We start from the raw sequence: 13,836 nt of genomic DNA, 5'->3' as shown, positions 1-13,836 counted from the left end.
CAGTGGAAAATGAAATGCCATTAAGTTGTCTTTCCAGATGTTTAAGACATTAAATTCTACAGTGCCACATAAACCAGTTTAATTCTTGAATCCACATTTGTGTATGGAAAAGCTATTTTTACTTCATTAGAATTGCTTTGCTGAAAACAAGAAAAGTTGAGCCAGAACTCATCATACTCTTGTATTATGAAATTTCCTATGTAGATTGTTTTTCAAAACTTATTTTCTATTTCCTTTTCTTGATATGAATTGAAAGCACATGTTGTATGAACCGTTTTACAACTTGAGTGACAGTCAGTAACTACCAAGATTCTCTGAAGCAGGGGGTCAAAGGACAATTCCTTAAAGATTCATGTGAATGGATAAAGAATTCTTCCCCTCCACCTCCAGTTTCCGCATAGTTCTTCAACACAGAGGTACTTAGTGGGGTATGCAGCCCAGGGCCTCAATACAGGGAAATTGATAGGGGACACAAGCAGTAGTATATAAACTTCGGTATTACTTTTGGTCCAGGAAAATAGTGGATACCAACTTTAACATATATAGTCTCAATCATTTTCCATTCTGCATATTTTTTCATTCTTCATTTTCATCTTTTTTATATGCCACTATGATGCTTCCTTTGGACATCCCCTTATCTCTTTCTTCTCTCTTATCTTTTTTTACTCCCTGTTCTCTAAAGTTCTCCTGTACTCCACTATATACTTCAGTTAATACAAATCACATACGTATTTATCTCTTAACTCTGCCCAAAAGATAGCATGGACATAGTGGATAGAGAGATGTACTTGAAGTCAGAAAGACCTGGGTTCAAATCCTACTTCTGGTGTATGGTTGTGGGTATGAGTTTACTGGCTATGTGACTCTGAATAAGCAAGCCATTTAAGGTGCTAACCTGCATTAAAAGAGTTCCTTAAAGGGAACTCCCTAATTTGATGATACCACAAATTCAATCCCTAGCCCTCTTAATTCTGCTAACCTCAAAGGGCATAACTCATAAGGGCATTCCACCTCACACCTTCCCCATTTCTATCTCTTTCCCAGTCACCTATTGTCCATGAGTTTGTAAAATACTCAAAACTGTCTGTGTGAGTTCAGACAAATCAAAAAAGGATCATAAAATCCCACTGATACAATGTGACATACATCATCTAAGAGTGAAAATTTTCTAATACTGGTTTCTGACTTTAAACAGATGTGTGTGTTTATATCTTAATGTCTGTGTAATCTGTATACCTACATTTCTACATTTTCTTTTCTTTCCTTCATTGGATTTTTAATAACTCTTATACTATATACAAATAAAAGCATCTTTTCATTCCTGTGCTGGTTTTCCCTATAGTTGTCATGTACCTCCTATCTGTCTCACCCATCCAAGTCCTCCACTCATCACCAGTGTCTATACCTGCTTCTCTGAGTATTAACATCTCAACCTTGCTACCTGTACCCAGACTCTCATACTCATCCCTCACTTATTTCTCCTCACCCCCTTTCACCATGGTAAGAATATTTATCTTCAGGGGCAGCCAGGTGGCTCAGCGAGTAAGAGCACTGGCTGGGGATCAAATCTGGGCCCAGATACTTAGCACCTCACCCAGAAATAACTGGCCGTGTAACCTTGAGCAAGTTACTTAACCCCGATTGCTTTAAAATTAAAAAATAAGAATATTTATTTTCTATTTATTGTTTCCTTTTTCCTATGCTCTGTGGAATTCCCACTCTATTAGAAGCAAACTCTTTATTTTTAAACCCATTCTTCATCTCTTTCTCCCACTTCCTTGAAAAACTCAAAAGTGGTTCTTCCTGAACATGCTATGCCCACTTCTGTTCTCTCCCATGAGAGCCGAAGATGTTATATGTGCTTGCCCTCTTCACGAGGTCTTGACCTTTCTGACACACCTTGACTCAGTGGGAGAGATGAGGAGATTGGTTTTTGCTAGCTCTAGTAGCACTTCTTTATCACCAATCCATGTTTTTTTTTTCACTTCCCTTGAAACTTATGCTATCTATTTATACTAGCCTCTTAAAAACTGATGAAGTGATTGTGCTGTCACATAACCAATTAGGACTAAAATATGGAATAAATTAACTGAAAACAAAAGGAACCATTAGAAAAAGTTCAACAGATTTAAAAGATGGGAATGACTAAAGAAACTTTTATAACACCTTTTTTTTTTATTACCAGTGAGGACTCTATTGCTACATCAGTATATGAAATGGACACAACAATGGGCTAATACAGGTCAGTGTTCAAACACATGCTTTAAGGTATTAATTTGCACAGAAGTTACTCCCTAAGAGTCCTTAAATGAAAGTTTCCTGTTTGTATAATAATTTGTAATAAGAGGAGAGTCATAAAGATAAGCATGATTATTTTTATTGTTATTTCAACTCACCATAGCTGTTTCAGTGCCAATGGAAAACATCTCCCCCAAATTACAATTTTCCATAATCATAATATCTGAATATACATGTATGTAGATAGATAGATAGATATATGATAGATAGATAGATAGATAGATAGATAGATAGATAGATAGATAGATAGCATCAATAATTTTTAGTTATATGGAGTGTGGGGAAATTAGCCTGGATTAATAAAGAAAGTGAATTGAAGAATAATTTTTAAAGAAATACAATGTAATTATTTCCAACTGTTCAAAGCAGATTAACAAGATTCAAACTATTACCTAATAGACATCCTTTAAAACACAGTCCTTCAGAAAAAAAGACATGAATTTCTAATTAATGTATCATTTTATGTAAATGGACCCCTATAAAGTCCTTAAGGATATTTTAAAAGTTTGCTTTTAAGTATTTTAAACATTTGTTTATTCATTCAACAGATATTTCTGTGTAATACACACACACACGTCTATGTCACTATATATTAGACACTAAGAAAAAGAAAACATGATCCTTGCTTTCAAGACATTTTCCCCTTCAATCTTATTTTGAAGATATACTCTATTTTGAAAATAATCTTATTTGTTCTACTTTGGTACTTAAGGAGAATCAAAGTGAGAAAATCCAGAAATTAACTGGATCCAATAAGTTGGTTACAGGATGAACAATGTTTTTAAAAGAAATTAATTGTATATTGCTAATGCTTCTATGAGTATGCCACATATCATATTAGGCTAAACTTTTGATTTATAAAAATCAAGACATAAGACTAGAATTGAATCCATAATAAGCAGATTCCACATGTAGTTGGACATTGGCTAATATATATAACATATAACATAATTGAAGGCCTTAGATTTGGAGTTAGGAGACCTTGATTCAAGTCCCCACTATTATACTTAACTAGTTAAGTGACCTTGGATATAAGTCACTTAATCTCTCTGATCTCTGGTTTCCTTAAGCATGAAATGGGTATAATAATATTTACACAATCTACCTCCCAGGATTATTTTGAGGAAAAGCACTTTTTAAACCATAAAGTACTACATAAAAATAAGGTCTTATAAATTTTTTTGATGAAAGAAATACATTTTAATAAGATAGTACTTACACTTTATCCAGAATAACAGAAATAACTAATATATTATTGTTTTATGGTTAATTATTTGAAAAGTGGATTGTAAATTCTTCTAATTTTCATTGAAACAGATTTGATTCTGACCCATGAACCATTTTTAATCCATGTACCCCAGTGAATTCCAGATGAAAGCAACTTTCCTGGGTACTGATGAACACCATTAAGATTTGCTAAGCCACACTGATTGAACCACCAGCCAGTCTTATTATTGAAGTGACTACAACTCTTGACTGACTGACCACCAATCATGCATGCTGGAGGGCATCCATCATTATCAACATCAGAGGTGCTGAAAGGCACTGCATTTTGATTATCTTCCTTTCTGAGACCACGGAATGCATCACCTGAATAAAAGAGACTGACAATGACTAAACATGAAAGCATTTTTCATTAATATAATTGGATATTTTCAGCCTACTTTGCTATTGAAATTACACGAATACTTTAAAGGTAAAAATGATATAAACTACAATTTAATCCTTATTTATTACATGCAATATTGCATATATCAGTTTCTGCTCAAGTGGCATTATATGCAAGAAAATTAATGCCCTCCAGAATTTTGTAGGCCTTTCAAGCATCTTCCCAAATTGTGCATCTAGCCAGTTTTAAAAGTCAAAGTCAAGAAGATGATAGCTGGATTTAGACTATGTAAACAGCAAATCAGATAAAGTAAGGCCCAAAGTGTTATATAAATCTGCCATCATTCTGCAGAAAATTTTTTATTTGAATACCAAATCATTCACTCAATAGTTATTATTGACTGTGTGTAAGGCCCTGAACTAAATTACTATATTTTTTCACTTCATTTAGTTATGGTGAGTTGGTTACAGATAAAAGGAAGACTTTTACCTTAAACATTTTCACACTTAAACCTCCTTACCTGTACCCTTTATTCCTAGCCTCACCAATCTCCTCTGGAACTTTTCTATGTGGATCTTTAACTATGCTCTCATCTTCAGTCTGGATCTACTAGATCTTTTCCTTATGCCTACAGATAGGCTCAGAACTCCACTATCCTAAAAATACATGCATACATAATGAGTATATGTATATATTCTTTCCTTCACACAGCTATTCCTCAGATTATCCTCTGTATTTCTAATATTCCAACATCATTTCTTTTAACTTCACAATCTTACTTCTCTCCCTTAGCACTCAATTGATAATGCTATCTCAAATGTCACTATTGACTTTTTTCTTTTTCTTTTTTATTTCCTATTGCCTTTTATTTTTACATCACAGTCACTTCCCCTTTAACCACATGCCCCCCACTACCACTGAACCCTCTCGTATAACAAAGTAAAGCATTTATGCAAACCAACTAATACAGTGACAATGTCTGGCAGTATATACCACATTTCATATCTGAAGTACCCCATATTTCTACTAAAAGGTATAAGTTGAGTCTTTTCAGCAGTTCTTTGTGACAAAGATTAATCATTACAATTAATAATTTGATTTCCTTTTATTGTCAGTTCTGTTTACATTATTTTCACTATCACCAATATTATGTATATTGTCATTATGGTTCTGTTTACTTTGCTCTGCCTCAGTTCATACAAATCTTATAATATTCCTCTGAATTTTACTCATTGTTTCTTATCACATAATAATTTTATATTACATTCATATATGACATCATAAAATTATTCCCCAATTCCAATGATTTTTTAATTGCGAAATGGTCTTTTAGCAATCCTCTTTGGTCTTTTCCCAGCATTTAGCAATATTGGCTAGCCCATGCTTCTCAATGTTTCTCATGATTTTGCTGTGATATGGCTGTTAAATCCTTCTCAAGTAAGTTCTCCAACTTTTCTGGTGGGTGCCACAAATTCTCTTTCCTTTGTCCTATTCTAACTTGTATTTATATTATCTCCTTTGTTGAAATAACATATAATTCCAAGGTTTCAATTATCATGAGTATGCAAATGTCTCCTAAAATTTCACTGTCTCCCTGAATGTCTCATATTTCATAGACTCTTAGAGTCTGAAAATAATCTCAGAGATCTAGTCCCACCTGAACCTGAACAAGAGTCCTCTCTACAATATAACTGACAAATGGTTATTCAGCCTTTATATAAAGGCCTCAAGTGAAGGGAAAATCCAGCACTTTCCAAGTCAGTGATACCAATTTCATCTAAGTCTGATCTCTTCAGTTTCTATTCATTGCTCCAAGTTACCTCTATGAGTCAAGTAAAACAAATCTAATTCCTCTTCCTCATGACAGACCTTCTAGCTTGAAGATAAAGCAACATTATCTCTCCCTTCTCCCCCCAGTTTTCTCTTCTCTAAGCTAAATATATTTAGTTGCTTCAGCCAATTCATGCATGGAGTAAAATTGAGACCTCTCAACATTTTGCCTTTTTTAGATGCTCTCCAGATTATCAATTTTTAAAAAAATTATTTGGGGCCAAAATTGAATACTATATTCTCTGTATAGCCTGAACAGGGCAGAGTAAAGGTTAATAGGACCAATTTTCCTAGTTCTGTATACTTTGCCTCTCTTAATCCAGGCCAAAATTACATTAGCTTCCTTGGTTGCCAAATAACTGTGTTGTCATAAATTTAGAACTGGAAGGGGCCTTAGAGGACATTTTACAGATAAGCCAACTAAGGTACAGAGAGGTTCATATTATTCTCTTCATTACTGTTATAATATAGAAAATTATTATAGCAAAATACTCATGAGGCCAAGGTCAAGGTTTCCACCTCCAGATAGACAAGTTACTTTCAATGTTATCTATATTACAAAGGTGTGCACTGATTATAAGGAAGTCCCAAATAAGACCATACAGATGGATAACCACAATATCCTCTGACCTCTGGTGAAAAACCAATTCAAAGTACTGACTATTGGTAAAATCATATCTGCATAGAAAGAATAGCATATTATCATCAAACTAAAACCTAACATGCCAAAAGAAATAATCTTGCAGAATTTATGGACAGACTTCTAATTTTATCTGTGATATATTTACTTATAGTTCATTTCACCTCTAGGACACCAGACACACAGAATCACAGAACACATATTACTTCAGCATATGAAGGGCAAAAAATTACATTTTGCTAAGATAAAAACATATCTCAATTAATTACCCTTACAATTAACGTAAGAGTATATATCTGAGTTTTCAAAAATCCAACATACATATCAACTATCATAAGAGGCTTGGTATAATAGGAAAAATGCAAAATTAGGAATTAGAGGACCTGGCTTCTGATCTCATGTCTATATTAGCCAATCTTAATTTCTCTGAATTTCAGTTTTCTCATGTTTAAAATAGGGATGATAGTACTTAATTTCTTCTCCTCAATGCACTTTTGTAAGGATCAAATGAGAAAATGCAAATGAAAGCACTTTGAAAACTGTAAGACACTATGCAAAATTAAGGTAATATCTCAATAAATTTAGAGTATCAAAACTCAAAATACTAGCCAATTTTCTCATTTCCAACACATTCTAACATTAGCACCAAGAAGTATATTACAATAAATACTACATAACAGCATACATATATTGTTAAATCTTCATTACATGTCACATTTTATATTTTTATTACCAGTATAATTTTAGGGAGGATAATTTTACCTGCATTTCCTGAATAGCGTCCTAAGTGTATCTTAAAAAAGTTTGTTTCATCTTCTATCCAAAAGTTCTCATACGATGCATAAGCAGATGTTTCATCTTCAGATTCCAGTGTCACAAGCAACAGAAAGCTGGTGTTTTTTTGATTTACAATGTAAAATATTTTTTTTAATCCTAGCCAAAATTCTCCTGTAGAGAGAAAATGTCTGGTTTTAAATTATAAAAAGCAAAATCAATTATTGTTTACCACTTTATATCTTAACTGCCAGAAGCTAAGAGGTTTTATGTGGAAAAGTTGGTGGGGAGAAAAGGAATCTTTCCCCAAATATTAATTTTTAATTTGAATTACTCACATAATTATTTTAATCTTTCACTTCATTTAGCTATGAATATTTTGCCTCAGAGTTAAGTATAAATGAAAATTCTTAAAAAGACTAGAAGTTACTTTAGACCACATCAATATAATAATATATTCATGTACATAGATATGTACAGTATGTCTTATCTCCAAGCCAAGTCTGCCTCAAGACTTCCTGAAAGTGTTTAGTTCAAATCAATGCTCTCTGTCTTTTTGTGTTATGATTTCTTAATTGAATGTTTATATGGTATGATCTAGATAATCAAAAAGGCCTATGGATAGAAACATAATAGCTCAAATTGGTGAACATAGGGTCATAAACAGAACCACTGGACTCATAGATTGGAGATAAGCATTTCCAGAACTGCAGAATAGCAGGTTTTTCAGAACTCTGTGGAAAATGTCAGATTCAATCAGACCAGGATGTCTATTCCCTCTCTTTCCAAAGTAAGAATGCACAGAGTCACCAAAAATTTATTTTAATCTGAGGACAACACTATACCCACCAGTGAACCTTGAGTGTGAATCCCAGGTATCCTCTGTGTTATCCCCAATGGGCCCTCAGAGCTAGAGTTTACATACACAGTATATCTATAATCATATTTTGAGACATATCCTTAAGCTAATGATCTGCTGATAAGTGCCAGGCAGAACAGAAAAGGGGGGAATGGAAATGGTGAGAAAGAATGCAAAAAGCCTAGGGATGGTATTGTGACAGTTCTCAGTTTGACATCACATAGATAGCAATTAAAAACTATATTTAGTGTACTGTATATACTTAACCTATATGACCCCTGGGAAGCTTTGGAGACTCCAGAACCGATTCCAGGGGTGTTAAAGCATGTGACTAATTAGAGGGCACTTAAAGGGCATAATACCAGATTAGAGCCAGGTTTCTGAGAAAATGGATCAGATAAATGAAACACCAACACAAGGGAGTGTGGTAGGTTATAGGAGCTCAGTCTCCATCCCTTAGTTTATGAAAATAACCTTTCTAAACAGAAGGAAAAATGGAATGTAAAGTTGAAGAAAATATTCAATGAATTTATGATACATAAACGATCTAAAAGAGAGCAAAAAAAACCAATAAAGATTCTTTGCTCCTGAAGCCAGGCTTTTATTTTGACTTATTAAAAAAAAAAAGATATGTCATGCAGTTAAAAAAAAAAACAACTCCATTCTGATCTCAAGAAAAGGGTACTGATGATGAAAAATGTAAGAAAGATAGAAAAAGGACATGGACACCAATTAAATGAATTACCATAATAAGGAGACCAAAAGAGATTTTAAAAACACTTTAGCAAATACATGACTCTTGACAAGCAGCCAATAGCAATACTAGGTTAGAATAAAAACTTATTTGTAAAATATATTTGAGAAAGATGATAGAAGATTATAAGCAGGATCACCTCAAGAAACAGAAAACCATGGAGGGTAGAACTAGTATATAGACTTGGTGAGAGAACAAATTAAACAAAGCTATCCTAAGGCCATTTTTTAAAAGAGAAAGAGGATAATAAACAGAAGAGAAATGGGGAAGATATTTATAACATTGTTTTCACCATCAAGGACAAGAGAACCACCATATTTGGACTCTAAAATCCCTAGATGTGCTTAGAAGATAGAAATCTCATTTAAAGATAACATACAGGAAAAGCACTTGGATTTGGCCAAGTGTTCATAGATTTAATTCATAATAGAGGTGGAACAATTGTGAAAAAATTGATGAATATATTCACAAAGTAGCTAAAGGAGAAGACAGCAAAACACTAGAAAAATCACAAACCTTATTAAGACCAAAAGAAGTCAACCAGGTGAATATCAACAACTAGTAAACTAGCTTCCTTTCCCATCTGGAGAAAAATTTTATGACAATAATCTACATATGCATAGAGTACATTCATAATTATGGTGTTAGGAGGGAACAGGCAGACATTTATAAGCAATATTCCTCAGCAAACTATAATATTATCCCTACACAATTAATAGAAAGATTTAAAGACTACAATATTCCACTGTAATTATTGATTTTTTTTATTTTACTTGGTAGAGGCAACTCCATTTAAAACTCATTCTAACAAGGTATCTCCCAAGCATACATAAAATTATTCAAGTTTCCATGAAATATATAACAGAAGGAAACTCATTTGATGGTTCTCTCCTCATTGATATCAGACAATTAATTAAACAGGGAGTTTAATCAAAGGACTTAACTCTGCTGGGGAAGAGATCCAGCAAATAACTGAAGTTAAAGAGAAATTCCTTGTTATGGTGAGATCCTCTAGATGCTTCTTTTGCAGATGACATCATACTATTTTATCAAGCCCTTAAAACATTGCAAAACCTTTGGAAGAGATCCATAACCAAACAAAAGTATTTGGCCTAACCATCTGCACAGAACAAAAATGAATGAGGAATGCCTACTGCCCAAATTATGACATATATTTAAATGAACAACATACTGAGCTCTTCTATCAACTGATATATCTTAGATCAGCATTATAAATGGATAACATGATTTTGAAATCATAGGTAAGGAAAAGAGCAGGTTGAATTGTTTTAGGGAAATTGAAAAGTTCTTTTAATGATCCCAAACTTCTCTTAGAAACAAAACCTATCTTTTTAATACCAATATTCTACTAGTTTTACATGGCTGCAAGTCATGTAACAACATAGATATTAAAGAATGAGAATTGAGTATCACTAAGATGGAAATGGAGAAATTCATGGTGGGAGCAAATAGGCTGAAACACATAACACATAAAGAACTATAAATAAGAACCAGAGTAATGACATATTAGTAAAGAAATATATAGTTGAAAAAGATGGTTTAATCATATCACGAGAGCAAAGTATAAGATGTGCTGTGGCATCATGGACATGTCAAGAGAAATTGAGAAAGGCCTTAGCATATTGGGTAAACTACTGTGTCAAAATTATGGGAAGATACATATAGGATATTCAATTGCATGGGATAGCAAACATGGACAAGTTGCAATCTGTATAATTGGAAGAAATGTCTACACTGATGAGATCACAGATCCATTCAAGTAGTTGAGAGTATTCAAACCAATGGCTTAATAATTCTCCATTTTACTTGCCTATAATATTTGAAAATTATATAGATAATCATACAATATAAATATTAAAAATAAATCATATTAGAAGTCAAATCAAATCCCATTCCAAACAAAAGTTTCAAAGTCCCAAAGGGACATTTATTTTATATAAGAATAATAGCAGAAGAATTTCAAATACTCCTGAAAGGCAGCAGAAGGTAGTAGAGAGTACTAAATTCAGAGGCAAGAAAGCTCTGAATTCTTAATCCCATGTTGAATATTTACCAGCTTTGTAACCACAGATGAGTCACTAAACCTATCTGACCTTGTTTTCTCATCTATAAAATGGAGATGATAGCTTTTTCACAATGGGTTTGCCACCAGAACACAGGTGTTGTGAAAACCATCGCTAAACCTCCACAAAAATGGGCAAGGAAAAGACTCACATTAACATTGTCGTCACTGGGCATGTAGTTTCGGGCAAGTCCACCACCATGAGCCACCTTATCTACAAATGTGGTGGAATTGATAAGAGAACCGTTGAGAAGTTCCAGAAGGAGGCTGCTGAGATGGGAAAGGGCTCCTTCAAATATGCCTGGGTCTTGGATAAACTGAAGGCTGAACGTGAGCGTGGTATCACTATTGATATCTCCCTGTGGAAATTTGAGACCAGCAAGTACTATGTGACCATTATTGATGCTCCAGGTCACAGAGACTTTATCAAGAATATGATTACAGGCACATCTCAGGTTGACTGTGCTGTCCTGATCGTTGCTGCTGGTGTTGGTGAATTTGAAGCTGGTATCTCAAAGAATGGGCAGACCTGTGAGCATGCCCTTCTGGCATACACACTAGGTGTAAAACAACTGATTGTTGGTGTAAACAAAATGGATTCCACTGAGCCCCCCCTATAGCCAGAAGAGATATGAGGAAATCATCAAGGAAGTCAGTACCTATATTAAGAAGATTGGCTACAACCCTGACACAGTAGCTTTTGTGCCAGTTTCAGGTTGGAATGGTGACAACATGCTGGAGCCAAGCTCTAATATGCCTTGGTTCAAGGGATGGAAAGTCACTCGTAAGGATGGCAATGCTAATGGAACTACACTGCTTGAAGCTTTGGATTGCATTCTGCCACCAACTCATCCAACTGACAAGCCCCTTCATCTACCCCTCCAAGATGTCTACAAGATTGGTGGTATTGGTACTGTACCCACTGGCCAAATGGAAACTGGTGTTCTAAAACCAGGCATGGTGGTCACCTTTGCCCCAGTCAATGTTACAACTGAAGTAAAGTCTATTGAAATGCGCCATGAAGCTTTGAGTGAGGCTCTGCCAGGTGATAACGTTGGATTCAACGTGAAGAATGTGTCTGTCAAAGATGTACGCCGTGGTAATGTGGCTGGTGATAGCAAGAATGACCCACCTATGGAAGCAGCTGGTTTCACTGCACAGGTTATTATCCTGAACCATCCAGGCCAAATCAGTGCTGGCTATGCACCTGTTCTGGATTGTCACACTGCACACATTGCTTCAAGTTTGCTGAACTGAAGGAAAAGATCGACCATCGTTCTGGTAAGAAGCTGGAAGATGGCCCTAAGTTCCTGAAATCTGCTGATGCTGCCATTGTTGACACGGTTCCAGGCAAGCCCATGTGTGTGGAGAGCTTCTCCGATTATCCTCCTCTGGGTCGTTTTGCTGTCCGTGATATGAGGCAGACTGTTGCAGTTGGTGTTATCAAGGCAGTTGACAAGAAAGCTGCTGGGCTGGCAAGGTCACAAAATCTGCCCAGAAGGCCCAGAAGGCTAAGTGAATATTCTGTACAACACCTGCCACCCCAGTCTTAATCAGTGGTGGAAGAACGGTCTCAGAACTGTTTGTCTCAATTGGCCATTTAAGTTTAATAGTAAAAGACTGGTTAATGATTACAATGCACCGTAAAAGCTTCAGGAGGAAAGGAATGTTTTTGTGAACCATTTGTTTCATGGCAGTTTTAAGTTATTAGTTTTTAAAATCAGTAATTTTTAAATGGAAAAAAACCTGACCAAAAATCTGTCACAGAATTTTGAGACCATTAAAACAGTTTAATGTGAAAAAAATTAAAATTAAATAAAAAATAAAATGGAGATGATAGCAATAGTGGCTGTATTTATCACACAGGTCTGTTGGAAACATGAAATGAGATAAAAGAAAAGCACCTGGAAAACTGTAAAGCACTCGAGTCATGGACTCCTCGCTATTCTCATTCTCAGTCTCATTATCAACACTCGCAGCAAAATTCATTGGGAGAGTAAGAGTGGGGCTAAAAATGACCAAAATCAAGAAAGATAAATATGTGAAATTTGAACCTAAAAGATCACCAAATCCATCCAGATAATCACACCAGAGCCTTTGGAAATCAATTACTCCATTGATCCTTTTCTGTATTGTGGTCCATCCACCTCCTCTGTAATCCATGTCACACATTACCTAAAGCAAAGACATTTCAGAAAATTTTAGCAATATGTCATTGTATTATACTTTTTCCATCTTCATATTTTAAAAACTGAAATTTATTTTTTTCTCTAAACAATTTAATATATTTGTATGACAGCAGGGTATTGTGACTGACATTTTAATAAATATTTCATGGAAAGAAACTTATATAATATAATAAGAAATTATCGGAAAATCATAATACCAGTAGTTATTATATCTGCATTTATATATCATTATTATTTTCTCAGTAATAAAAAATTTATTTTATTTTGCACACTTTATATATGGTTACTAGTGACACTGGGCTGTTGAAGACTAAGGAAATTCTGATAGAATCCACCAAACATCTGTAAAGGTTTTGAGTACAGCCTATATTGAGTAACCCTATAAAGGCTTTAAATACAAACCCAGGGACTGACTATATCTGTAATACAAGGACCAACCACCAGACTACCTAAATTCAGGCACTCAGTCAACAATTTTTCAAAGGCATATTATGTGTCATGCATTGTACCTTTAAGCACTGGGGATACAAAGAAAGGAAAAATACAGTCCTGACTTTAATGAACTCACATTATAACAGGGGAGAGATGCAAAAAACTGAATGCGCAAGATATATACAGTGTAAAGAAAAGATGATCTTCTTATATTTCTTTACATCCCTAGTAAAGAGGAGGTGCTTAGGGTGTGAGAGGAGAGATTTATTGACTTTAATTTCATTTTAAGGGAAGAAGGAAGAGAAAGCTCAAGTGAATAAAGGAAAAAGAGAACCACAGCTCATACCAGGGGGAAAAAAACGATCTTA

General features: G+C 34.5%; 1 protein-coding gene and 1 pseudogene across 1 annotated transcript in view; one reads left to right on the top strand and one right to left on the bottom strand.

Moving 5' to 3' along the window:
- Positions 1-2,155: 2,155 nt before the first annotated feature.
- ANGPTL5 (angiopoietin like 5) overlaps positions 2,156-13,836 on the bottom strand; it is a 30,818-nt gene continuing 19,137 nt past the window's right edge. Inside the window, 3 exon segments of the mRNA XM_069079998.1 lie at positions 2,156-3,888; positions 7,140-7,325; positions 12,902-13,022. Of these exon segments, the coding sequence (XP_068936099.1) occupies positions 3,569-3,888; positions 7,140-7,325; positions 12,902-13,022 (627 nt within the window). The 3' untranslated portion in view covers positions 2,156-3,568.
- LOC138154993 (elongation factor 1-alpha 1 pseudogene) lies at positions 10,912-12,636 on the top strand (annotated as a pseudogene).

Source organism: Petaurus breviceps, unplaced genomic scaffold, assembly GCF_028583685.1.
Source record: "Petaurus breviceps papuanus isolate PSGF00001 unplaced genomic scaffold, PetGlider_PUasm1.0 91133, whole genome shotgun sequence".
Taxonomy (NCBI): Eukaryota; Metazoa; Chordata; class Mammalia; order Diprotodontia; family Petauridae; genus Petaurus; species Petaurus breviceps.
Note: the sequence above shows the minus strand (reverse complement) of the source record. Positions and strands in the feature narration are given on the sequence as shown.